This window comes from Phocoena sinus, chromosome 14 (genome assembly GCF_008692025.1).
Source record: "Phocoena sinus isolate mPhoSin1 chromosome 14, mPhoSin1.pri, whole genome shotgun sequence".
Lineage (NCBI taxonomy): Eukaryota > Metazoa > Chordata > Mammalia > Artiodactyla > Phocoenidae > Phocoena > Phocoena sinus.
Genome location: NC_045776.1, coordinates 47780722 through 47805242, shown reverse-complemented (window position 1 = coordinate 47805242; position 24521 = coordinate 47780722). Strand labels below are relative to the sequence as shown.

General features: G+C 39.6%; 2 protein-coding genes and 1 non-coding gene across 11 annotated transcripts in view; 2 read left to right on the top strand and 1 right to left on the bottom strand.

Annotated features, from left to right (window-relative positions):
* The window catches only part of SS18 (SS18 subunit of BAF chromatin remodeling complex), a 76830-nt gene extending 73487 nt beyond the window's left edge, over positions 1 to 3343 (bottom strand). For 2 of the 7 annotated variants that reach the window (XR_004345376.1, XM_032602613.1), the window contains exons 1-2: positions 3118 to 3333; positions 206 to 282 (exon numbers count right to left, since the gene is read on the bottom strand). Coding sequence is in view for 5 of the 7 variants with exons in the window: in XM_032602613.1 (XP_032458504.1) it covers positions 206 to 282; positions 3118 to 3186 (146 nt within the window). In the remaining 2 variants the exon portion in view is untranslated. Of the gene's footprint in view, positions 1 to 205; positions 283 to 2899; positions 3027 to 3117 lie in introns of those variants that run through there. The other 5 variants (XR_004345375.1, XM_032602610.1, XM_032602611.1 and 2 more) reach the window with 5 other exon arrangements.
* An 11582-nt stretch (positions 3344 to 14925) lies between these two features.
* The window catches only part of PSMA8 (proteasome 20S subunit alpha 8), a 31268-nt gene continuing 21672 nt past the window's right edge, over positions 14926 to 24521 (top strand). For all 3 annotated transcript variants that reach the window (XM_032602618.1, XM_032602617.1, XM_032602616.1), the window contains exon 1: positions 14926 to 15027. In XM_032602618.1, coding sequence (XP_032458509.1) covers positions 14926 to 15027 — 102 coding nt within the window. The remainder of the gene's footprint in view (positions 15028 to 24521) is intronic.
* On the top strand, positions 21870 to 21971 carry LOC116739397. Its single transcript, XR_004345572.1, has one exon. It is a non-coding gene; the product is annotated as a U6 spliceosomal RNA (small nuclear RNA).

The window sequence follows — 24521 nt, the reverse complement described above, 5'->3', positions numbered from 1 at the left end:
TTTGGGAATGATGAAAATGTTCTAAAATTGATTAAAGTAATAGTACGACTCTATGAATATACTAAAAACCACTGAATTGTACACTTTCAAATAGGTGAATTATACGGTATGTGAATTATATCTCAATAAAGCTGTTCTTAAAAAGAAAAGTAAAAAATTAACCAACACAGAAAAACAAATACAAAAAAATTCGTATCAGTCTTACTGAGAACACTCTGAGGTCTTTCCTTTATTCTGATAGTCCATTATACACTGAATAAGATGGTTATTTTCATCCAACATCTGAAATGAGAAAAAGTTTATTGTAAATCTAGTGCAACAATTAATAAAAAATTCAGATTTCTAGAAACATTTATCTCTACAGGAACTGAATTCACAGGACTTTTTTTATACATAGTATATAGCTCAGCACAAAAGATCTTATTTTATACCTTTGGAATGTTATCATGTTTAATCAACATTTTTAAATTTTTTTTTTTTTTTGGCAGTGCCGCCCGGCTTGCAGGATTTTGTTCCCTGACCAGGGATCGAACCCGCGTCCCCTGCAGTGGAAGCGTGGAGTCTTAACCAGTGGACCACCAGGGAATTCCCTAATATTTCTATTTCAATTATTCTCCCTCTGAATTATTACCTGAAGCTCAGCACAGAAAATTTGGAGTTTCTTTTCTGTTCAAACATTTAATTACCTCTACTATCTGAAATAGAAGTGTTAGCCTTACTAAAACTAAAAGTTAAGAGGGAATTCCCTGATGGTCCAGTGGTTAGGACTCTGAGCTTCCACTGCAGAGAGCACAGGTTCAATCCCTGGCAGGGGAGCTAAGAGCCCCCAAGCCGTGGGGTACAGCCAAAAAAAACCAAACAATAAAGACTGAAAGTTAAGAGTCCAAGTTGGCTTTGCATCATTGTAATGCTTTGTCTTAGTGAAAAAAAATCTGTCTTTATCCAGAATAAGCTCATGAAAACTTCAACTCAGGAGGCTTAAGGAGATAGCTGGCTAGTTTCCAAGTTATATACAGCATGGTTTTGTGATTCTCCAAATATGCAATAATCAATTACAATAATTTCTAGGTAAGTACTGTAATATTTATCGCAGACTCTATGAGCCTACCTTATAATTTAATTGTACCAAAAGTTTAAAAATAAGAAGCATATCAATTTATCATACTATCTTCTTATAACAATTCAAAGCAAAACTAGCTTTAAGGGTTAAATAATTCATCTAAGCAAAGTGGCACTGAGGAAAAAGCACTGATGTAGCAATTAAAAGGCCAGTTAGTTTTAGTGCCAGCTTTGCTACCCTGTGAAAACCACTTAAGATTTCAGGGTCTCAGATTTATCAAGTGACAGGAGTAGATGTTCCTCCTAAAACTGCCCCACCCTTCCAGGATTCAACGAAAGCATGAAGTATACCATAACCACTCTTTCTCACTAATTTAGTTAATGTAATTCTTTTAACTGAACATGAAAACCCATTGAACAGTATGACTTTTCTGCATATGATTCATATCGCTGGAAAAAAATATTAACATGCCCTTCTAAAAAATGTAGTTTTCTTCTTAATCATCAGATGCCAAAAAATCTGTCTTTAAAATGTGTTAATACAATCTCCACTCTAACGGTTTCACAACCTATCTTCTCGGATTCTTCAACCTAATAAACTTCACCATTAGAACATTTGTCTCATACCTAACATCAATCCCTCACACTATAGAATGAGGCACTTAATTTGGAATCCTTTTTCTCTCCTCGGCTGAGGATGAAAACTTTAACTGATCAGCATCTCCTGAATTAATCACCCATGGTAAATATCTTTAGATGTATGTAAGAAAAACTCTTTACAGAAAAAAAAAAAGAAAAACTCAGAACTTTTCTACAGGCCAAAAATAAAAAGTGAAGCCTTCCAGAAACACGTTTTGCCTATGTGTACTTGGAGCTGTTTGCCAGGCCGCAGACTTAACCCAGTACGCTACACGAAAAGCACTGCATTTTCAGGCACTGCCAAGCCCGTTTGTTCATAAAAATAAAGCAACAGTTGGGCAAATGTCAAATGCCACACTACAAAGAACCTGAGAGTCAACAGAAGCCAATTAACATAATCTACCGGCGTAGGATGGTACCCTGAGTGGTACTAGAAGTTGACTTCTCTTCAATTTTCACCTTTGTTCCGGTGCATAAAACAAAACCGAAATATTTAAGGTAAACTGCAAAATTTTCTAAGTAACTTTTCAAAGTCTGGTTAACTAAAACTCAGAACGCTGCCTTGCTCATAGGCAACAAGGGGTAGAGAATAAAGAACCTTTGTGTCCCCAACTGGCAAGTAACAGCAACGACAGCACAGCTCCCTGTGTATTTATCACTACTTCTGCAATTGGTCACGAGAATCAGACTGTCTCCACTACTCGACTGTAAGCTCCGTGAAGGCAAGGACCATGCTCACCACTGCAGCCTCGGCGCCTGCTGTAGGCGATCAATGAGTATTCGCTGCAGCTGTAGAGGTAAGGGGTGCATCCGGAAGGGAGGAGGGACTCCGAGAGAACCCCGAAATCCAGAGGGTTCTCCCTCGCCCGCCCCTGAGCCTCGACTAAGGTTCCCTGCCGCGTCCCCCAAGTTCTGGTGAGAGCTCCCCAACTCGGCCGGAGTTTGCAGCTCTGCGCGGGGAGACAGCAACGCTCCGGCTTCCCCTCGGGCCCCCGGCGACCCTAGGTGAGGTCTGCACAGAGCCGCCTCGGCGCGCGGGGCGGGGCGACGCCAAAGTAACTCCGGAGCGACGCGCGGGGGGCGCGGGCCGCGGAAAACAGCCCTTCTCGCGCGGCCGCCACCGCCGGGTGCACGCGCCCCGCCGCGCGAACGCCGCCCCATCCCTAGAGAAATCGGGCGCCAGTTGCTTGGGCTTTTGTACCTGTAGGAAGGAGCCCAAACGCGCGCAGAACTCCTCGAGAGAACCGGTTCGCCCCCTTCCGCCACCCACTCGGGCGCAGCCCGCGGCTCGGGTTCCCACACCCACCCGCCTCCCAGCAGGCCCGCCTCCGCCCCCAGCCCGGCCGACTCCCGGCCCGGCCCCCGGGTCCCTCCCAAACGCGGGCAGGGCCTGGCATCTCCGACCCCACGCGGTTTCACCTTCTGAATCGCAGCGGGAGTGATCTCCCCCTTGCCGCGCTGCCTCGGGGCCGCGAACGCCACGGACATGTTGCCGCCGTCACCACTATCGGCAAGTGCCAAGCGCTCCGGGTGAACGGCAAACTGGGGGAAAGACGCCGGTCTCTCGGGCCGAACCACGTCGAGAGCGCGGGGAGGGGGGATGCTCCAGCGCCCGACGGGCAGCCGGCCGGCTCAGCCTGGACGGGGAACTCTGGCCCGTACTAGTCCAGTTTCTGCGCGGTACTTTGGAATCACAGACCCGGCAGAACTTCCCTGCTCTTGATCGCCCTCCCGTTCCTCCACCTTTCCTTCCCCGCCACCCCCCGGCCCCCTGCGCTTGTGGTAGGGCCGCGCCCCAGCCCTCCCTCCGTTTCAGCGATTCAGGAAATGGTCCCGCCGCCGCAGGAGAGGGAGCGGCTAGGGCAGCCCCTGTCACAGGAAATGCGAGCGCCCGAGCCGGCCCGCCCCTTTCGCGCGGGGCCGCTTTCCTCCCGCTCCGCGCGCCGGAGCGTCCCTCCGGCTGCGTTTCGGCGCTCTGCTGTAGACTGCGTTTAGTTTTTCCAACTTCATCCTTACCCCCTCCGGGGAAGAAGTGGCCTCCCCGAGCTGTCCGGGTACCCCGGAGATGGGAGGAGGGAGGTCAGGACCCGGGACTTCGTGCCAACCCGTGGGGCATCTGCCAAGATGAGGCAGAGTTGGGAGGACTAGGGGAACGCGGATTCGCTGGTTTGAATGGCTCAGCTACGCCCCCAGTGCGCACCTCCGAGTCCACGGTCTCGCGCGCACACAGTCGTTCTTAACAATTGGAAAGTAAGCGCGACGCAAAATCGGGAAACGAAGGCTGTGTCCTGCACTCGGGGGCAGTCGGCCAAGTTGGCTGGAAAGGCCACAGTTGAAGAGTTCACCTCTTAGGATAAACCCTTGTCAGAAATGTGGGTCGATTTCATCTGACTTGCATCTTCGGAATTAACTTTTGAAATAGGGCACCCTTGCTCTTTTCTTTTGCAATATTTAGTAAATTAGGCCCAAGCTACCAGGCTTCCAATCAGTGTGAGGCAAAAAGCCATAGCTTTCAAATTTTGTAAGGGACGTGGGCAAATGTGTGTAATGTGATGGTGTGGGGTTTACTACTATGGTGTAAATTTAAACTTCCATGTAACACAAAGGAAAAGTTTAAAAGTGTTACCCAACATTAATGAGGCTCAAAAATCAATCCCTTAGTTTATGTATAAACTATATCGGAAAAAATAAAGGAAATTTTCATATTTTAAAATTTATGTTTCAATTAAATGCTCTTCACAGAAAGGTCATGAGTTTCATTCATTCAGCAAATTTGGGTGCATTTTATGTGCTAGGCTTTATGCTAGGCACCTAGGGTACAGCTGTGATAGAGTTGAGAGACCAGAAACAAGTAAACAAATATGTATGTATGTAAAGCACTAACAGGGACTTCCTTGGTGGTCCAGTAGTGAGGATTCTGCCCTTCCACTGCAAGGGGCACGGGTTCTATTCCTGGTTGGGGAAATAAGATCCCACATGCCACATGGCACAGCTAAAAAAAAAATTAAAGTACTAAGAAAGACTAGCAAACAGGGAACTGAGAGAGAGTGACAGAGGCACTCGTGTGGGTTAGGGTGGGAAGTCCCCTCGGTTATATTTAAACTGAGGCCTAAAGGATGAAAAGGCTCAAGCCATCCTAAGAATAAAAGTAAGATGATTTGTACTCCTACAAATAGTAGTTACTCTTAGGAATTTAATTGTCTTTCACTACCCTAAGCCTTGACAAAAATACTCTGGTATATTTGGACATAATGTAACACATCAATTTAGAAAACCTATACCTATTGAATTCAGAACAGAAACGAAATCCATCACTAAGTCTTTCAACATGAAAGCCTGGCGGCCATCATCTTGTCTTGATGTTTACACAAACGTGCCTTAGTAGTTAAAAACAATATTTCAGTAGGAGAAATGAAAAATACTCTTACTGCTTCAGTTCTGTCTGCTAGGCAGATAGCACAGACATTTTAGAAGAACGACATGAACCAGTAGGAACACTGTCTGAATTACTATATCCCAGAAAAAAAAAAAATGTGCCAAGGGGACTCCTATTCCAAGGAGGTACCCAGAGATGGGTACATTTTTTGTCTAAATTACAGTTTCCCAACAGCAGGAAAGGAAATCAACAGAATGGGTAAGAGATCTGCTTAAGGGGTTTATTCCTTCAGAGTAGCATGCTAGAGCCTAGGGCACCCCAAGCCTCTAGGCATGGACCACAGTTTTCTCTGATACCATGTGTGCCATAAAAATACCAGTATTTTCTATGTGTCCATCACATGAAATACCAGTATTTTCTATGTGTCCATCACATGAAATCAGAGGGGTAGCACTGGTGTAAAGATCCATCCAAAAATACAAATGATCTCCCCAAGAGAAGACACCTTTTTTTTTTTTTTGAGAAGACACTTTTTAAAAGGGACTTTATCTTACTCTTAAGCGTCCACTGTAAACCAATCAATCAGCTTGACCTGGAAAAGTGGAAAATTCAGAAAGTGAATGGAACGTTCCTTATGGAACGTTGTAGCCTGGAGGAACTTTCTTAGAATTTTGGAGTCTTTGTACCTGTAAAAGCCCTGGGTTAGAAAAAAGATAGAAGCATCTAGTAAATGCTGTCTCACTTCGCCATTAAGAGAGAGGAATCCCAAGGTACAGATTGAGTGGTATCAGAGCTGGAAAGAAAAGAATAGAGTCCCCAGCATTTAGTTAAGGAGAAAACAGAGAAAGAATACGAGCAGTTGGCCCAAGTTTGAGAAATGACTCTGGGAACTTAAAAATGAGCTACCCAGGCAACCATCTCCCCAACCAGAAAAATCAGTCCCATTATTTAAATTGTTCTTAGATTGAGACATCTGAAAAAGGAATTGAGATCACATAATGAAGATGTGAAAGGTTTTTTAGAATATACAATAGCTCAGAGTAAATAAAATAATCTGGATGAACAATTAAGTGTTGATTATTCACACTAATGAATGTAGTACAAACCAAAAAAAGGTAATAAGGAAATTATCCATGCTTGATTTTCAAATATGCTTCAATTTTTTATTTGTTTTACATGAATTTGTATTCCTTAAATGTATTTCACTGAAGTGATAGCTTGAAGTTCTGTAGGAATATGCTCAATATTTAGTGAAACTATATAATCATGGCATTAGAATTACCTTAATCCACAAAAGAAATCATGAATTTGCAGATAATTGAGATTACTTTCATACAAACATTTCTTTAATACTTATTGTTTTATAATTAGTAGAATCTCTGTACTATCAAATTAGCTGATATTTTAAGCCCCAGTGCTGCCATAAATTCTTATAATACATTGGGAAGGCACAGACCAAGCCTGTCTGCTTGTAATTGGGCTCAGAGCAAAACCCCTCAGGTAATATCTTTCAAAACATTTCTCTGCTTACTGTCACCATGGCATTTGATGAGTCATTTTGAGTTGTGGCTTCCACAGATTTCAAGACTATAAGGTGAAGAGCATACATCTATATATATAATCATTATTCTAGGCAAGAACAAATCACCTTTCCCAATTCTTCATAAAAGACTTTATTTTCAATACTCCAGAAGATTTCATTCAAAGTAGACTATAACTTAGGCCTCTCTGGCGCATTTCCATTTCTTCTTATAGTATCAAATATTTAGTGAATTAAGAAGGAGCTGAATCAATTATATTTGGGGATTTAATGTTATAAGAAAGTATTGCTTCAAAAAAATTAGTTTCTACGGGAAGCTCTATGCAATTGTAACTCACTGTGATGGATGCCCAAGTTTGGAGTTCCCAGTTCGTCCACCTGTGGTATGATACTGGACAGGGCATTTCTGTATCTCATTCACCTTTCTAAAAAACAGTCGCCCTATTTAAAAGGCTATTAGAAATAATAAATTGTTTAATCATTTAGTTAGCATTTATTATGCACAGCCACTGTGCTAAGTGATAGTCTTACCTTAGATTCTTTAAGATTGTGTCAATTTTAACAGGTAAAATATGCAGAAACACGTGATATTGTAAATTACTAAACAAGGATAAGATTTGTACTTAATAATCTAATAAGAGAAATACATACTTCAAGGCTAGAAATGGTCCCAAATACTTGGTAGTCTATCCTTGAGATAGTTTCTGGCAATAATTTAGAGACCATATGATTTTTTTTCCTGTTTAACATGTTTCCTGACCTTGTGCATGATGTGCAGTTACTTTACCTTTAGTAAAAGAATATAACTGTTGAACTACTTCACAATTTATAGGATTTATAATTTCCCTATGAATTCATAGCTACTTTCCCTATGAATGGGTATGATAGGCACAATAATTTCATCCTCACAAAGATGACTACTTCCCAATCTTCAGAACCTGTAAATATGATAGGTTACATGGCAACATGGAATTAAGTTTCCAGATGAATTAAAGTGGTTTACCAGCTGACCTTAAAATACAAAGATTAACCTGAATTATTTGAGTGAGCTCAGTGTAATCACAGATATCCCTAAAAGGAGAACAGTGAGGCTGAAGAGTCGTAATCAGAGAGATGGCACCTTGAGAAAGAATTGACTGGACATTGCTGGCTTTGAAGATAGAAGGGGGTTATAAGCCAAGGAATGTGGGTGACCTCAAGATGCTGGAAAAGGCAAGGAAGAGATTCTCCCCTAGAGCCTCCAGAAGTAGCGAAACCCTGCCGACACCTTAATTATAGCCCAGTGAGACCCTTTTGGACATCTGACCTCTAAAACTGTAAAGTAATAAATTTGTGTTGTTTTAAGCTTTAAGTTTGTGATAATTTGTTCAAGTAGCAATAGGAAACTAATACAATGTTTATTCCCCATCTAACATTGATGGTTGAATTATGCAATGTGCACTAAAATATTGATGTTATTCAATACGTTACAAACTACTGTCCTAATTATATACTAAGCTAACTTATCAATCACATTTATTGTATATTTTCTATAAAAGAAAAATAATAGCATAATATTATAGTGCAGTCCTGTAGACACCATGATTTCAGCCTTCTGGCCTCCAGAATTGTGACAGAATAAATTTCTGTTTTAAGCCACCAGGTTTGTGGGAATTAATTATGGCAGCTATAGGAAACTAATACAGATGCCAAGGTAATTCAATAGAGAAAAGGTTGTTTTGGAACAACAATCCATGTTTCATCCATGTTTTTAAAAATGAACTTTGACCTTTTCCTCACATAGACACAAAAGTTAACTTGAAAGAGATTGTGGACCTAAACGTAAAAAATAAAACTATAAAACTTCTGAAACAAAAAATTGGAGAAAATCTTCATGACCTTAGGCTAAATATTTCTTAGACATAACCAAAAGCAAGAAGCATAAGAGAAAGATTGATAAATTGGATTTCAATAAAATTTAAAAATCTGCTCTTCAAAGGATTATAAGAAAATGTAAAGGCAAGTTATACTCCATGAAAACATGTATGAAAACAAAGAACCTGTATCTAGAATATTTAAAGAACCCTTACAACTCAGTAAGAAGACAAACAACCCTATTAACAAAAATGGACAAAAGATTTAAAGACTTCATAGTAATGAAGTGGCCAATACATACATGCAGGTTTATTATGGGTTTTCTAAGCTGAATTTCTTTCACTTATCCTGCTTGTTGTTAATAGTTTTTCCTGAATCTGTTGCTTGATTCTTTTGTCAGTTTTGAAAATTTCTAAACAAACTATCTTTACGTGTTTCTGCCCTATTTTTCTATCTGCTATTGTTCTGGTACTGAAACTATACAAACATTAGGCTTTTCAGCATATCCAAAATGTTTTAAATTCTTTTTCAGTGTTCTCTATCCTTTTACCTCTCTCTACTTTGATATGGAGGGGTTTTTTTCTTTGTTTGTTTTTTTTCAGTGCATCCATTAGTTTTTATTTTCTATTTTTTTACTTTTTTTTTACATCTTTATTCATTAGTTTTTATTTTTAATCATTCTTACTAGTAATTCACAGAGAAAACTTTGAATTTCCAAGATATGGAGATTTTATATACATATAAAACTATCTTCTAGTTCTCCACTTCTCTCTTCAACTATATCTACGCTGATTTTAAATCCATTTATTGAACTCTTAATCTCAATTAATGTAGTTAGTTTTCATTTCTACAATTTCCAATATGTGCTTTATTGATAGTTCTAGTCCCTGCTGAAAATCTTGATCTTGTCTTTAATCCCTTGAATATAATTATCTTATTTGTTTTAAAAATCTGCATCTGATAACTCCATTATCTAGATGCTATATTGTCTGCTGTTTCTCTTGTTCTTTGGTCACACCATTTTTTGTGTGTGCCCGGTTATTTTTGATTGAGTACATGATATTGCAAATGAGAAAGTGTAGTAATTATTTGAGCTTCTACATGATCTTATCTTCCTCTACAAAGGATTTACTTTTGCTTCTGGCAGGTAGCTAATCATCTAGGGGCACTAGCAATGCTTTTTCCCAGTGCTTCCCAACTTTTTGGCCTTAGGAACACTTTACCCTCTTAAAAATTACTGAAGATCTCAAAAAGCTTTGGTTTATGTGGGTTATATCTATCAATATTGATCGTATAAGAAATTAAAACATTTTATTTATTAATTCATTTAAAATAGTAAACTCATTACATATTGACATGTATGTTTTATATATTTCTATTAAAAAAGCTATATTTTCCCAAATTTGAAAAATTAGTGAGAAGAATGAGATTGTAAATCTCATTCATGTCTGGCTTAATAAAATATAGTTGTATTCTTATATCTCTTTCTACATGCAAACTGTTGCAATATGTTATTTTGGTTGAAATATAGGGGAAAAACTCACAAAGATAAGTATTAGAAAATAGAGGAGTATTTTTATAGCCTTTTTAAATCACTGCACATCAATCATTCAGTGAATTTCAATCATTGGGTCTCCTTTGATACTAGTCCAGTGCTCAAAAGGTGATAGTTTCTTAAAGTTGGTTGAAACACAATTTATAATCCTATGAGTGAACTTTGATTATTACATTAAAATCCATTGGTCTACAGCAATTTGAATGTCTTTTTTTAAAAAACAAATTTCATTTATTTATTTATGGCTGTGTTGGGTCTTCGTTGGTGTGTGCAGGCTTTCTCTAGTTGTGGCAAGTGTGGGCTACTCGTCATTGCAGTGCGTGGGCTTCTCCTTTCAGTGGCTTCTCTTGTTGAGGAGCGTGGGCACTAGGCACATGGGCTTCAGTAGTTGCAGTGCATGGGCTCAGTAATTGTGGCTCGCAGGCTCTAGAGCGCAGGCTCAGTAGTGGTGCTGGGGCTTAGTTGCTCCTCAGCATGTGGGATCTTCCTGGACCAGGGTTCAAACCTGTATCCTCTGCATTGGCAGGCAGATTCTTAACCACTGCGCCACCAGGGAAGTCCCAGTAAAGTTTTTAATTTAAAAAATTTTTATTTTATTTACTTATTTGGGGCTGTGTTGGGTCTTTGCTGCTGCACACAGTCTTTCTCTAGTTGTGGCAAGCGGCGGCTACTCTTTCGTTGATGTGCGCAGGCTTCTCATTACGGTGGCTTCTCTTGTTGCAGAGCACGGGCTCTAGGCACACAGGCTTCAGTAGTTGTGGCACACAGGCTTAGTTGCTCTGCACCATGTGGGATCCTCCCAGACCAGGGATCGAACCCGTGTCCCCTGCATTGGCAGGCAGAATCTTAACCACTGCGCCACCAGGGAAGTCCCAGAAAAGTTTTTAATTATGGGAAAGTTGTCAAGTTCATGGTGATGTATACAAGTCTTCCAAAATTCTAATTTTTGCTTAAAAGCTTGAATTTTATCTTTTGAAACACATACTGTTGTTTTCTTGAAATGACAGGCTAATTTTGTTCATTTTCAAGAAATGCCTGCCCAAATTATAATTCTGAATAACCACAGTGTGTCGGTCATTCTTTCAAGTATAAATGGTGTTCAACAAGAAAGGGGGCTGGTTTGGTTAGCAACTCAAATATTTTAAGAAGTGCTTTTTCTCAAGCTAACTATCTTACTTTGGAGGCAGCAGAGGTGCTTTATGAGTACTGCCCATTATGTCATTCTGAATATTAAAAAGACAGGTACTCAAGAGACAAGATTTAATAAAATTAATAATTTACTGCTTATTCAATGATACTCTAAAATGAAATTGGCATTTTTTTCCATAGGTGCTTAGTGGTAAAAAATACAATGTTGGGCTTCCCTGGTGGCACAGTGGTTGAGAGTCCGCCTGCCGATGCAGGGGACACAGGTTCGTGCCCCGGTCTGGGAGGATCCCGCAGGCCGCGGAGCGGCTGGGCCCGTGGGCCATGGCCGCTGAGCCTGCGCATCCGGAGCCTGTGCTCCGCAACGGGAGAGGCAACAACAGTGAGAGGCCCGCGTACCGCAAAAAAAAAAAAAAAAAAAAAAAAAATACAATGTTTACTAGCACAGTTTGGTACTACTGCCTTGATTTATTCTAAGGCTCTAGCAGTTTTACCCATTTCTTTTGCACTGTGAATGTAAATATCCACACCATGAAAGGGCAAATACTGTTTTAGTGTTATCACTATAGGCTTGACATTGTGAATCCCTTGAAAGTTTTCTGGGTACCTCCAAGATCTCTGAACCACAGTCTGAGAAACACTGCTTTATTCCAATCATGGATTGAGATGATTCAAAGCTCAATGTTAGTCCCTGTGAGAACAGGTCTATTTTTGTTTCACTCTTACTTCAGGGCTGTGGCCCCCTGAGTCCCAAGCAAAAGCCTAGGTGTTTTTCATCACCTCTATACCCTGACAGACTTTGAACTCCAGTTTTTGTTTATCAAAGGTCTCCTTCTCATCTAGTGAGTGCTTTGGAAATAGGCAAATACTTCCAAGGGAAGATGCTAGGCTTACTCTCTACGAGTTTTCCTTCTCTTCTGAATCTTGGCACCACAAACCCTAGTTGGAGTCAGCATACATAATTTTAAAAAAATACTTTGTTCAATATTTCTAATTGTTCTCAATAGGATATTTGGCTCAAACCATCAAGGCTGTCATTGCTGGAAGCCTCTAAGCATTAAACTTTCTCAATGTTGTTTTTATTGTTTAAGTATAAACTATGCTTGCTGTAAAATTTTTTAAATAATACAGTTATACATACAAAGTTTAGAAGAGTAACTTCTCTTTCCTTACCATGTCTCCCCATTCTCCTTCCAATCCCTGGCCTCCTGCAAAGAAAACCACTTTTGTCAAATTGGTATATGTTCTTTCACTCTTTTTTGTCTGTATACTTACAAATGTATATTTATACATATATACATGTTAAAAATATATAAATGGGTTCATGCTACATTTTTTTACTTTCCTAATTTCTCTCTTACAGAATAATCTTAACTTTTTAGTTAACTCAATGATTAGTAACAATAGTTAACATTTTTCAAGTGCTTATCTGTGTCAGGCACTGCCCTATGTGCACTAACACATTATGTCATTTGCTCTTCACAACAAGCTTATGAAGTATATTACCCTTGTTTTACAGATCAGGAAACTAGTTTTTTTTTTTTTTTTTTTTGCGGTACGTGGGCCTCTCACTGTTGTGGCCTCTCCCGTTGCGGAGCACAGGCTCCGGACGCGCAGCCTCAGCGGCCATGGCTCACAGGCCCAGCCGCTCCGCGGCATGTGGGATCTTCCCAGACCAGGGCACGAACCCGTGTCCCCTGAATCAGCAGGTGGACTCTCAACCACTGCGCCACCAGGGAAGCCCAGGAAACTAGTTTTTTGTGAAGTGCAATATACCTGCCCAAAGCCACACTGTTAAGCTACAGTGTCAATGTGAATCCCAAATGTGCCAATGAATCCTTGTCAACATTTTAATGCTATCATATTTGTGAAATAAATGCTAAAATACATCATAACACTTTCAAAATGTCTTTCAATCAAAGCTATATACATATTTTCTACCAACGTCAATTTCCTCATTCTGATATTGTACTATAGTCAATAAAATGTAACATATTGGGTAAACTAAGTGAAGGGTACAGGAGACCATTCTGTATTATCATTGTAACTTCCTGTGAATCTACAATTATCTTAAAATAAAAAGTTACATACTGTATGATTTTATTTCTATAAAATTTTTGAAATGACAAAATTATAGAGATGAAGAACAGATTCGTGGTTTCCAGGGTTGGGGGAGGGAAGTAGGATGGGTATGACTGTAAGTGAACAGCACAAGGGAGCTTTGTGGTCATGGAACAGTTCCGTATTTGATTGTGGTAGTGCGTATACCAATCTACACATGATAAATTGCATAGAACTATGCACACATACACAAATGGGTACATGTAAAACTGGTAAAAGCTGAATAAGTTTGTACCAATGTCATTTTCCTGGTTTTGATATTGTACTATAGTTATGTTAAAATATTACCATTGGGGGAAGCTGGGTGAAAGGTACAGGGGACCTCTCTGCACTATTTTTGAAATTTCTTGTGATCTATAATCATGTAAAAAGAAAAAGAAAAAATCATATTATTCAACAAGGACACCAAGACACTTTTTAAATAATAGCTTCTTGCAAATGTTGGTTTACCATAACATTGTAAATTTCAGAAACTCTTGAAACGTTAGTGTGAATTGGTTTGGTTAGGAATTTTTTTCTTTTTTAGTAAAACCAGACTTTTCAAGAGTTTCTAATATTAAAGAAGAAGATGGGGGGCATGGGGGGCTAAATACAAATTGCTTTTAGTAGTCAACTAAAACTCTGAATTAAGTATTTGGAATTGAGGGTATGGAGTTCTCCTCTTTTGTGGGCACCCTTTTTTCTTTTTTTAGTTAAGGTTGGTTTCACCAAGCTTAAGATCCTCCCCGATGGAAAACAACAAACATGGAAAGTAATAACAATACTTAAACTTACCTGGCTATTACTATCCACTAGGCACCATTTTAAGTTATTTATACCTATAAATACATTAAACCTCAGACGAACACTTTTCTACCAGTTTTTAAATATTCCCATTTTATTGATGAGGACAAAGAGACAAGAGTTGTTTCACAGGTAGTAATGTTGTACCAGATTATACAGACTTTATAGAACAGTTAAATTTGAAGATATCTTTCAAGTTAGCATAATTTGGGCTTTTAGAAAATTTCTTTGGTTAAAATAGTATTATCTTAATTCCTATCATTAACATTACTTTGATGGACTATTTGCTCATTTGCTCTATTTTGATCACAAGGCAGAAATGGACGAAAGAAATGAAAAGAAACAGCACGAGCAAGTGCAAGGACAAATGAAAATTCGAAAATTATAACTTATTTCTTTGGGTTAAAGTAATGTAAGATAACCAAGGATGGAGGGGAAGAGAAAGAGAGAGAAGGACATTTTAGAATTTGAATCCAAAAATAAGAGGTTGAAAATTAACTTACCACTGGTTCTCTAATAGGTTTGTGAAAACAAAAATACCTGATCTTTGAAGTTCTCACTATTAAGCCCTAATCTTTGAGGGTCATTTTAATAACCCCACTCCTGGAGCAACACCAGCGTGGGAAAATTGGGACACACGTGCCAGGCACTAAGGATACCGGAGGAACACAGTCGACTCGCACGCACAGCGGAAGGCCACGAGGACCCCTGAGCTGCTCCCGTGATCACTTCCGATGGCATCTTGAGCATGCGCAAGCACTTCCGGGTAGCATGTGGCCGCAGATGTGACTCCTCTGACCCCTCGACTAAGGCAGTGTGGGACTCAGCGGATATTGCGGTAGCCCTGCGCCAATGGCGTCTCAGTATGACCGGGCAATCACTGTCTTCTCCCCGGACGGACACCTATTCCAAGTGGAATATGCCCAGGAAGCGGTAAAGAAAGGATCCACCGTGGTGAGCGAGCAACTCTTCTTGACCACCCTTCTCTGCCCTCAGGCCTTCCTTACCCCGCTGCCCCAGCGCATCACTCAGTGTAGGGGGACAAGAAAAGAGTCTCCCACGTGTGAAAATTGCCTCCTTCCTTTATTGAGGGAGATGCTGTTCTGAAATGTGGGATGGAAGCGGTGGAGTTAAAAGTTGGTAGATTTCATAGGTTTCCGTTGTGCAACTGCCTTTAACAGTCGCTGTAAACGTTTAACTAGGGTGTGTGTGTGTGTGTGTATGTGTGTGTGTGTGTGTGTTGTAGCCTTGACTGTAGAAGAGATATTAATGCTGTGTCTGACTTGTAAAGAAAGAAAAGACTTCTTTCAGCCTGTAACAGCCTGCCTGAATGCACACTGCCCACTTCCTCAGGATTTGGCAGACACATAGAAAAGTAATAATTACAGTAAAAATCAAACATGGCCGTCCCTGAAATGTGGCTTAAATCGATGTAAAATTAAATCTTTGTTGAGGGAATGGTTGAAAATACTAATCTACTCCAACACTTTCACCTTTTAAAAATAATTGTCCAAAAATTTACTCCTGAATATTTAGCAGCCTTCTAGAGGCTTTAAGCCCAAGAATCTCCGCTCTTTTGCCATTTCCACTTGTTTTGGTTTGGTTTTAAAATAATACTGGAATTCCTTGAGAGATTATACCCTCCTTTAAATTGATATATCCACATTTGTGAAAAACTTTAAAACATTCAGGGCAGCAGTAATGCTCCTGCCAAGTTTTAATTATATTTAATAATCTTGGTGATTTATAAAAATTTAACAGGACAAAAGTGCCCTGGTGACCAAAGATATATTACCCCAAATCGTCCAGATCCTAGCCTTTGAATTCAGGAGGATCCAATTTTTTTAAATCTTTCAAATTTCATGAGCATGTTTGTTATGTATCTTGGAAATTGAGACACTAGCTATGACAATACGCAGTGCATTTCTAAGTCTAGTAGTATCTGTATTTTCTCTCACTTTCCCTACCAACTTAGTTATGAAAGGAAGTAATTCACTTTTATCATAAATCTATCAAATGTAAAGTGGTAAAAAAATAACACTAGAAAGAATCTTACCATTTTTTGAAGTATTTTTCTATTTAATTGGGCCCTCTAGTTTTACTTCTGTTTTGTAAATAATTCTTTTGGAATTGTAAATTTAAGAAAAGCCTGATGTAGCTTAAACCAAAAGGGTACCATTTTGATAAAAACAAAAATTATATAATCCCCAGCATGCCATGAAGCATATGGTTAGAAAATAATGCCCGAGTTTTAGAACCTAAAATAAAGGGAGTAATGGGAGAAGACTAAGGTGTAATAAGAAACCGCATTGGCTATTTAAAATGTTTTAAGAATGCTATAGAACTGATTGATGGTTCCTTTGTAATGAACTGTAAGAGGGTAAGGATATAAAAATACCTATAGTGGGCATTTTTAAAGACACATTGGAAGGATGAGACAGTTTTGTCTCAGGATTCTGAAATTATAATTTGCATCTTTGTATGGAGTTATTCATTGTGTTTCCTTGAGGGCACTATGACCTTTCACGTGGGGTAAAGTTTACAATGGCACTTGTTTATTAAAATATGGCACAAAATATTCTGTCTATAAATGACAGTTGATATGATGAGTTATAAATAAGCTGAGGTTGGCCAGTTGTGACCAGTGTGTAGATATATTATTTGGTAATACAAAAAGTTATATGGGCCACAATTAGAGTCCTTGGGTTCTGCTTCTTTCTTTTTTTTTTTTTTTTTTTCGGTACGCAGGCCTCTCACCGCTGCGGCCCCTCCCGCATCGGAGCATAGGCTCCGGACGCGCAGGCCCAGTGGCCATGGCCCACGGGCCCAGCCGCTCCGCGGCACGTGGGATCCTCCCGGACCGTGGCACAAACCCACGCCCCGTGCATCGGCAGGCGGACCCCCAACCACTGCGCCACCAGGGAAGCCCAAGTTCCCTTTTATATAAATGAAAAATATGTTTGAATAACATTTCGAAGAGGTAATTCTTTCTAGGGAAGAAAAAAATGAATCCTTCACAATATTCCCATGAAAAGGTTAAGGTTTATTATCCTTCCTCATTCTGTCCTTTCCCTGACCCCAAACTGTTATTAACTCCATATTTCCTACTTTATCAAATCTCAGCTCCACAGTCTGGCCATGAAAATCTTACACGATCCACATCCACGCTCTTTAATTAAGGAAGCAGTTTCATGGTTTTACCAATATATGCTTCTGCCTTGTAGGTGGGGAGAGTGAAAAACACCTCTCTGTCACTCTCCATCTTACTTATCCTCTAAGAGTCTCTGCACATTTCTTTCCTTTGTGGCCCTGTCTCTGATCCAGTCTAGTTATCATGGATCTCTTTCTTCTTCTGAATTTATCATCTGTACCACAGAGCAGTGTAGAGTATTTACTATTTAGCCTCATATTCTCTTTACCTTCAGGTATTCTTAATAGTCTTCTCACACCAACTGGATAGTAAGATCTTTGAGAATCTAGATGGTGTAATTCCTTTTGTGCTTCTACTGCAAGATATAGAGTGGATGAACTGACAAGGAAGTAAACTACCATTTAAGTAATACCTATTTTATACCATGTATTTCATGTACATTATCTAACGTTAAGAACAGTATTTAATCCCCTTTTTAATGTATGTGGAAACCATGATTCGGATGCTTCCATAGCTTGGTGAAGGTACCCAACTAGAAAGTGATAGAGTCCGTATTCTCACTTAAGTTTTTCTAGTTCCAAAGCCTCTGCTCTTTGCATTGCACCATGCAATTTATTTCATAAATTTTGTATATTACTTATCTGTCGACATCATGAGTGTGGAAGCTAGATATGTATCATGTAAAGCAATTCTCTAAGCTTCAGGGGTTTTTGTTTGTTTGTTTGTTTTGTTTTTTTTAATGTTGAGCCTTCTTTTAATTTATTTATTTTTATTTTTGGCTGTGTTGGGTCTTCGTTTCTGTGCGAGGGCTTTCTCTAGCTGTGGCAAGCGGGGGCCACTCTTCATCGCGGTGCGCAGGCCTCTCACTGTCGCGGCCTCTCTTGCTGCAGAGCACAGGCTCCAGATGCGCAGGCTCAGTAGTTGTGGCTCACGGGCCTAGTTGCTCCGCAGCATGTGGGATCTTCCCAGACCAGGGCTCGAACCCATGTCCCCTGCATTAGCAGGCAGATTCTCAACCACTGCGCCACCAGGGAAGCCCAGGCGTTTTTTAAATAGTAAAATAGGCCTCGAAATAGTGCCTGCTTCATAGTGTTGATGTGATAAATGAATGAGGTAATAATGCATGTTCAGCGTCTTGCGCAGTGTCTGGTTCACAGCAAGTACTTAATAAATGGTAGGTATTATTCTTTACTATCCCTTTGTTTTCTCCTTTTCCTTCAATTGGGTCTGTATTTCTTCCAGCACTTTCATTTATTATTTCAAGACATTTTTGTTGAACACTTACATCTGCCAAATGTGGTGCTAGGTCCTAGGATTTCACAGTGGACAAAATAGACTCAGTCAGTGACCTCAGAGAGCTTACTCTCTAGCAGGAACGTTAGATGACTATGAGTAGATAGTCCTAACAAGGCCTATCTGAGTATTATAATGAGAGAATATGAGGCATTGTGGGAACTCTAGGTGTTAGGTCCCCATGAAGATGTATGTAATATTTAAGTAGACACCTGAAAGATGAAAGTTAGCCAGGTGAAAAAGTGGAAGGGGAAAGAGAAGAGTATTTTAGACAAAAGAAATAGCGTATGGGAAGACCAAGAAGGAAAATATGACTATGGTTCACAAACTGGAAGGCATTCAGGATTGCTGAAGCAGTGGAAAAATGGGAAGAGATAAAGCTAGATACAGGAGCCAGATCACGGAATACTTTTAAAGTAATAAGAAGCCTTGAAGGCTTTTGATGTGACTATTGCTGTTCTGTCCTTCTAATAACAGACTGCATTTGTCCCACCAAAGAGGTACTCACATGACCCGAGCAGAATCATTCATAGTTTCTGTCCTCCTGTGATGAGCAATGACAGAAATCTGGCAAATAAGTCCATCCTCGGGGCTTTTCTAGCTAGAGATAGTGGCAGCTTTTTTCCTCTGGGAGAACTGTTGGGATATGAGTCCAAGGTTGCTGGTGGCCATCTTTTTTTCTGTACAGATAAAGCCTCTCTGCATCAAGAGAGCAGGAAGGCTGATATGCAGAAGTAAATATTATAGTCCCTAGATCCTTTTGCCCCTAATCCATCTCTGTATTGTCTTGGTTCGCCTAGTGAGAAATGTTCCCTACTAATACAGGTTTTAAGTAGAGGAATGCCACATTCAGATTTTCTTTTATTTTTTCTTCATATTTTTATTTTTCAAAGACTTCTCAGACTGCATTGTGGTCAGTGGATTAGTGAAATCAAGACTGGAAGCAGGGAGACCACATGGGAGTCTATGGAAGTAGTCTAGATGAAAGATGATAATAGTTCTCACTAAGGTTGGGCCCAAAATGGAAATAAGGCAGATTCTGGAGAAACTTAAGCAGCATAGTTGATACATTTGATGATTATTTGGCTGGTACTGGGGGTGGGGGAAGGAGAAGAGGAGGTACTGAAGAGGGAGGAGTTAGAGAGGGTGCCTCCATTTCTGGATTTAGCCTCTTAGTATATGGCACTGCCATTTTTTTAGGGAATATGAAGCACTAAGTATGAGGACAAGATAAGTGAGGTTTGGACTTTTTGAGATTGACATGCTTATAGAATCTGTAGTAGGCAGCCTCTAAAATGGCCTCTAATGATCCCCACCTTCTGGTGTTCATGCCCTTAAGTAACCCTCTCCCCTGGATGTTGGCTGAACCTAGTGACTTGCTTCTAAGGAATGGGATAGGCAAAAGTGATGGAACATCACTTCAGATATTACGTTACAGATGGTGACTTGCGTCTTGTTCATCCTCACTCACTCTCTCATTTGTTTACTCTGGTGGAACACAGTTGGCATGTTGTGATTTGTCATTTGGAGGGTCCTATGATGTAGCAAGGAACTGAGGGAAGCTTCTGTTAAAAGCCCGGTATGGAGCAAAACCCAGTATGGAACTGAGGTCCTTAGTCCAACAATCCACAAGGAACTGAATCTTGTTAACAACCATAGGAGTGAACTTGTAAATGGATTCTCCCCCATGAACCTTGAGATGAGTGCAGTCCTGAGGGACAACTTGGTTGCAGCTTTGTGAGAGACCCTGAGCCAGAGAACTTTGCTAAACTGTTTCCAGATTCCTGATCCACAGACAGTGAGGCAGCTGAATATGCACATTTGGAACTCAGGATACTGATCTGGGCTGGAGATAGTTATTGGTATTTTGAAGTGTATCCTTTCTCTCCCTTACTTAAAACCTATGTTGGGACTTCCCTGGTGGTGCAGTGGTTGAGAGTCCGCCTGCCGATGCAGGGGACGCGGGTTCGTGCCCTGGTCCGGAAAGATCCCACATGCCGCAGAGCGGCTGGGCCCGTGAGCCATGGCCACTGAGCCTGCGCGTCCGGAGCCTGTGCTCCGCAACGGGAGAGGCCACAACAGTAAGAGGCCCGCGTACCGCAAAAACAAAAACAAAAAAAAAACCTATGTTGAAGGTCAAGTAAATGAGTATTCTTGAGAACTCTTCTAAACTAGAGAAGACAAAATTTAGACTATAGACTATGTAGACTGGGGTAGACTGCAACCTTAAGGGACCTTAATGACTCTATGTGTAGTCTACCTTGGCAAAACACTGGGAGGAGTGGGGTAGAAAGCAGGTTACTATAAGCTAAGAGTTGATGACAGTAGTTGGCCTTGAAGTTGAGAGAGAGAGGCAGAATTGAAATGAAGTGGTCTTTAAGATTTTGTTTAAGATAAGAGAGACTTCAACATACATTTAAATGTTGGTGAGAAAAAGCCTGGAGAGAATGTTGAGGTTGATTTGTTTTAACTTCAAAAGGTTATTTAAATGGCATTGTACAATATGAAACCTTTTGGAATTTGGTTTCTTCCCTTGAGATTCATCCAAGTTGTTGCATATTATTGCAAGTAGTGTTCCATGGTATGGATGTACCACAGTGTTTAACTATTCATGTGTTGGAGAACATTTCAGTTGTTTCCAGTTTGGAGCTGTTATGAATAAAGCTGCATTCATAGCAGGCTTTTGTATGAACGTAAGTTTTTATTTCTCTGATATAAATCTCCCAAGTGTACAATTACTAGATTGTATGGTAATTGCGTGTTTTATAAGAAGCTGCCAAATTGTTTCCCCGAGTGGCTGTACCATTTTACATTCCTACCAGCAATATGTTAGTGATCCAGTTTCTACACATCCTTGCCAGCATTTGGTGTTACTGTTTTTCATTTTTGCTATTCTGATAAGTGTGTAGTGATACCTAAGTGTGGTTTTAATTAAATTAGCCATTAATGGCTAATAATGTTGAACATATTTTCATGTGCTTATTTGCCATCTGTATACCTTCTTCAGTGAAATATCTTTCATGTCTTTTGTCCATTTTCTAACTAGACTTTTTAGTTTTTTTACTGTTGAGTTTTGACAGTTCTTTATATATTCTAGATTCTGGTACTTTGTCAGTTAAGTGGTTTGCAAATATTTTCTCTCACTCTGTACCTTGTCTTTTCATCCTCTTCACATGGACATCCACAGGGCAAAAGTTTGTAATTTTAATGAGGCCAAATTTATAATTTTTTTCCTTTTTATGGTTCATACTTTTGGTGTCAAGTAAAAGAACTCTTTGCCTAGATCCCCAAAATTTTCTCCTTTTTTTTAAAGAGTTTATAGTTTTACATTTGACTCTATGATCCATATTAAGTGCTCACTTTGGCAGCACATATACTAAAATTGGAACGATACAGAGATTAGTGTGGCCCCTGCTCAAGGATGACATGCAAATTCATAGCATTCCATATTTTTCTAACAAAAATTAAATACAAAGAAAAATATTAAAAGCAACAAGGGAAAAGCAACAAATAATATACAAGGGAATCCCCATAAGGTTATCAGCTGATTTTTCAGCAGAAACTCTGCAGGCCAGAAGGGAGTGGCATGATATATTTAAAGTGATGAACAGGAAAAACCTGCAATGAATAATATTCTGCCCAGCAAGGCTGTCATTCAGATTTGACGGAGAAATCAAAAGCTTTACAGACAAGCAAAAGCTAAGAGAATTCAGCACCACCAGACCAGCTTTACAACAAACGCTAAAGGAACTTCTCTAGGAGGGAAACACAAGAGAAGAGAACAAAAGAGGAAGGGAAGAAAAAAGACCTACAAAAACAAGCCCAAAACAATTAAGAAAATGGCAGTAGGAACATACATATCGATGATTACCTTAAATGTAAATGGATTAAATGCTCCAACCAAAAGACACAGACTGGCTGAATGGATACAAAAACAAGACACGTATATATGCTGTCTACAAGAGACCCATTTCAGACCTAGGGACACATACAGACTGAAAGTGAGGGGATAGAAAAATGATTTGCATTTCCATGCAAATGCAATTCAAAACAAAGCTGGAGTAGCAATACTCATATCAGACAAAATAAACTTTAAAATAAAGACTGTTACAAGAGACAAGAAAGGACACTACATAATGATCAAGGGATCAATCCAAGAAGAAGTTATAACAATTGTAAATGTATATATGCACCCAACATAGGAGCACCTCAATATATAAGGCAAATGCTAACATCCATGAAAGGGGAAACACAATAACAGTGGAAGACTTTAACACCCCACTTATGCCAATGTGTAGATCATCCAGACAGAAAACTAATAAGGAAACACAAGCATTAAATGGCACATTAGACCAGATAGACTTAATTGATATTTATAGGACATTCCATCCAAAAACTGCAGAATACACTTTCTTCTCAAGTGCACATGGAACATTCTCCAGGATAGATCACATCTTGGGTCACAAATCAAGCCTCAATAAATTTAAGAAAATTGAAATCACGTCAAGCATCTTTTCCAACCACAATGCTCTGAGATTAGAAATCAATTACAGAAAAAAAACTGTAAAAACCACATACACATGGAGGCTAAACAATGTTACTAGAGAACCAATGGATCACTGAAGAAATCAGAGAGGAAATCAAAAAATCCCTAGAGATAAATGACAATGAAAACCTATGGGATGCAGCAAAAGCAGTTCTAAGAGGGAAGTTTATAGCAATACAATCCTACCTCAAGAAACAAGAAAAATCTCAAATAAACAACCTAACCTTACACCTAAAGCAACTAGAGAAGAGAAAACAAAACCCAAATTAGTAGAAGGAAAGAAATCATAAAGATCAGAGCAGAAATAAATGAAATAGAAACAAAGAAAAGAACAGCAAAGATCAATGAAACTAAAAGCTGGTTCTTTGAGAAGATAAGCAAAATTGATAAACCTTTAGCCAGACTCAACAAGAAAAAAAGGGATAGGACTCAAATTAATAAAATTAGCAATGAAAAAGGAGAAGTTACAATGGATACCACAGAAATACAAAGGCTCATAAGAGACTGCTACAAGCAACTATACACCATTAAAATGGACAATCTAGAAGAAATTCTTAGAAGGTACAACCTTCCAAGAATGAACCAGGAAGAAATAGAAAATATGAACAGACAAATTACAAGTACTGAAATTGAAACTATGATTAAAAATCTTCCAACAAACAAAAGTTCAGGATGTGATGGCTTCACAGGCGAATTCTTTTTTTTTTTAAATAAATTTATTTATTTATTTAGTTTTGTTGGGCTGTGTTTATTTGGCTGTGTTGGGTCTTTGTTGCTGCGTGTAGGCTTTTCTCTAGTTGTGGTGAGTAGGGGCTACTCTTTGTTATGGTGCATGGACTTCTCATTGCAGTGGCTTCTCTTGTTGCGGAGCATGGGCTTTGGGTGCAAGGGCTTCAGTTTTTGTGATGTGTGGGCTCAGTAGTTGTGGGCTCTTGGGCTCTAGAGAGCAGACTTAGTAGTTGTGGTGTATGGGCTTAGTTGTTCCACAGCATGTGGGATCTTCCTGGACCAGAGCTCGAACCCATGTACCCTGCATTGGCAGGCGGATTCTTAACCACTGCACCACCAGGGAAGTCCCCAGGCAAATTCTATGATCCATATTGAGTTAATTTTTATATATGGTGTGAGGCTGAAGTTGAAATTCATTTTTCAATGGAGTATTTTTTTTTTTCAATGGAGTATTTTAAAATAAATCCCAGATATTATGATATTTCCCCTGTAAATATTTCAGTATTTATCTCGATTGAAAAGGATGTTTTTTATTTTTATTTATTTATTTTAATATTTATTTATTTACTTTGGCTGTGCCGGGTCTTAGTTGCAGCACAGGGGATCTTTGTTGCAGCATGCAGGATCTTTAGTCGCGGCACGTGGACCTCCTTAGTAGCAGCACGCGGACTTATTAGTTGTGGCATGCGAACTCTTCATTGTGGCATGCGAACTCTTTGTTGTGGCACA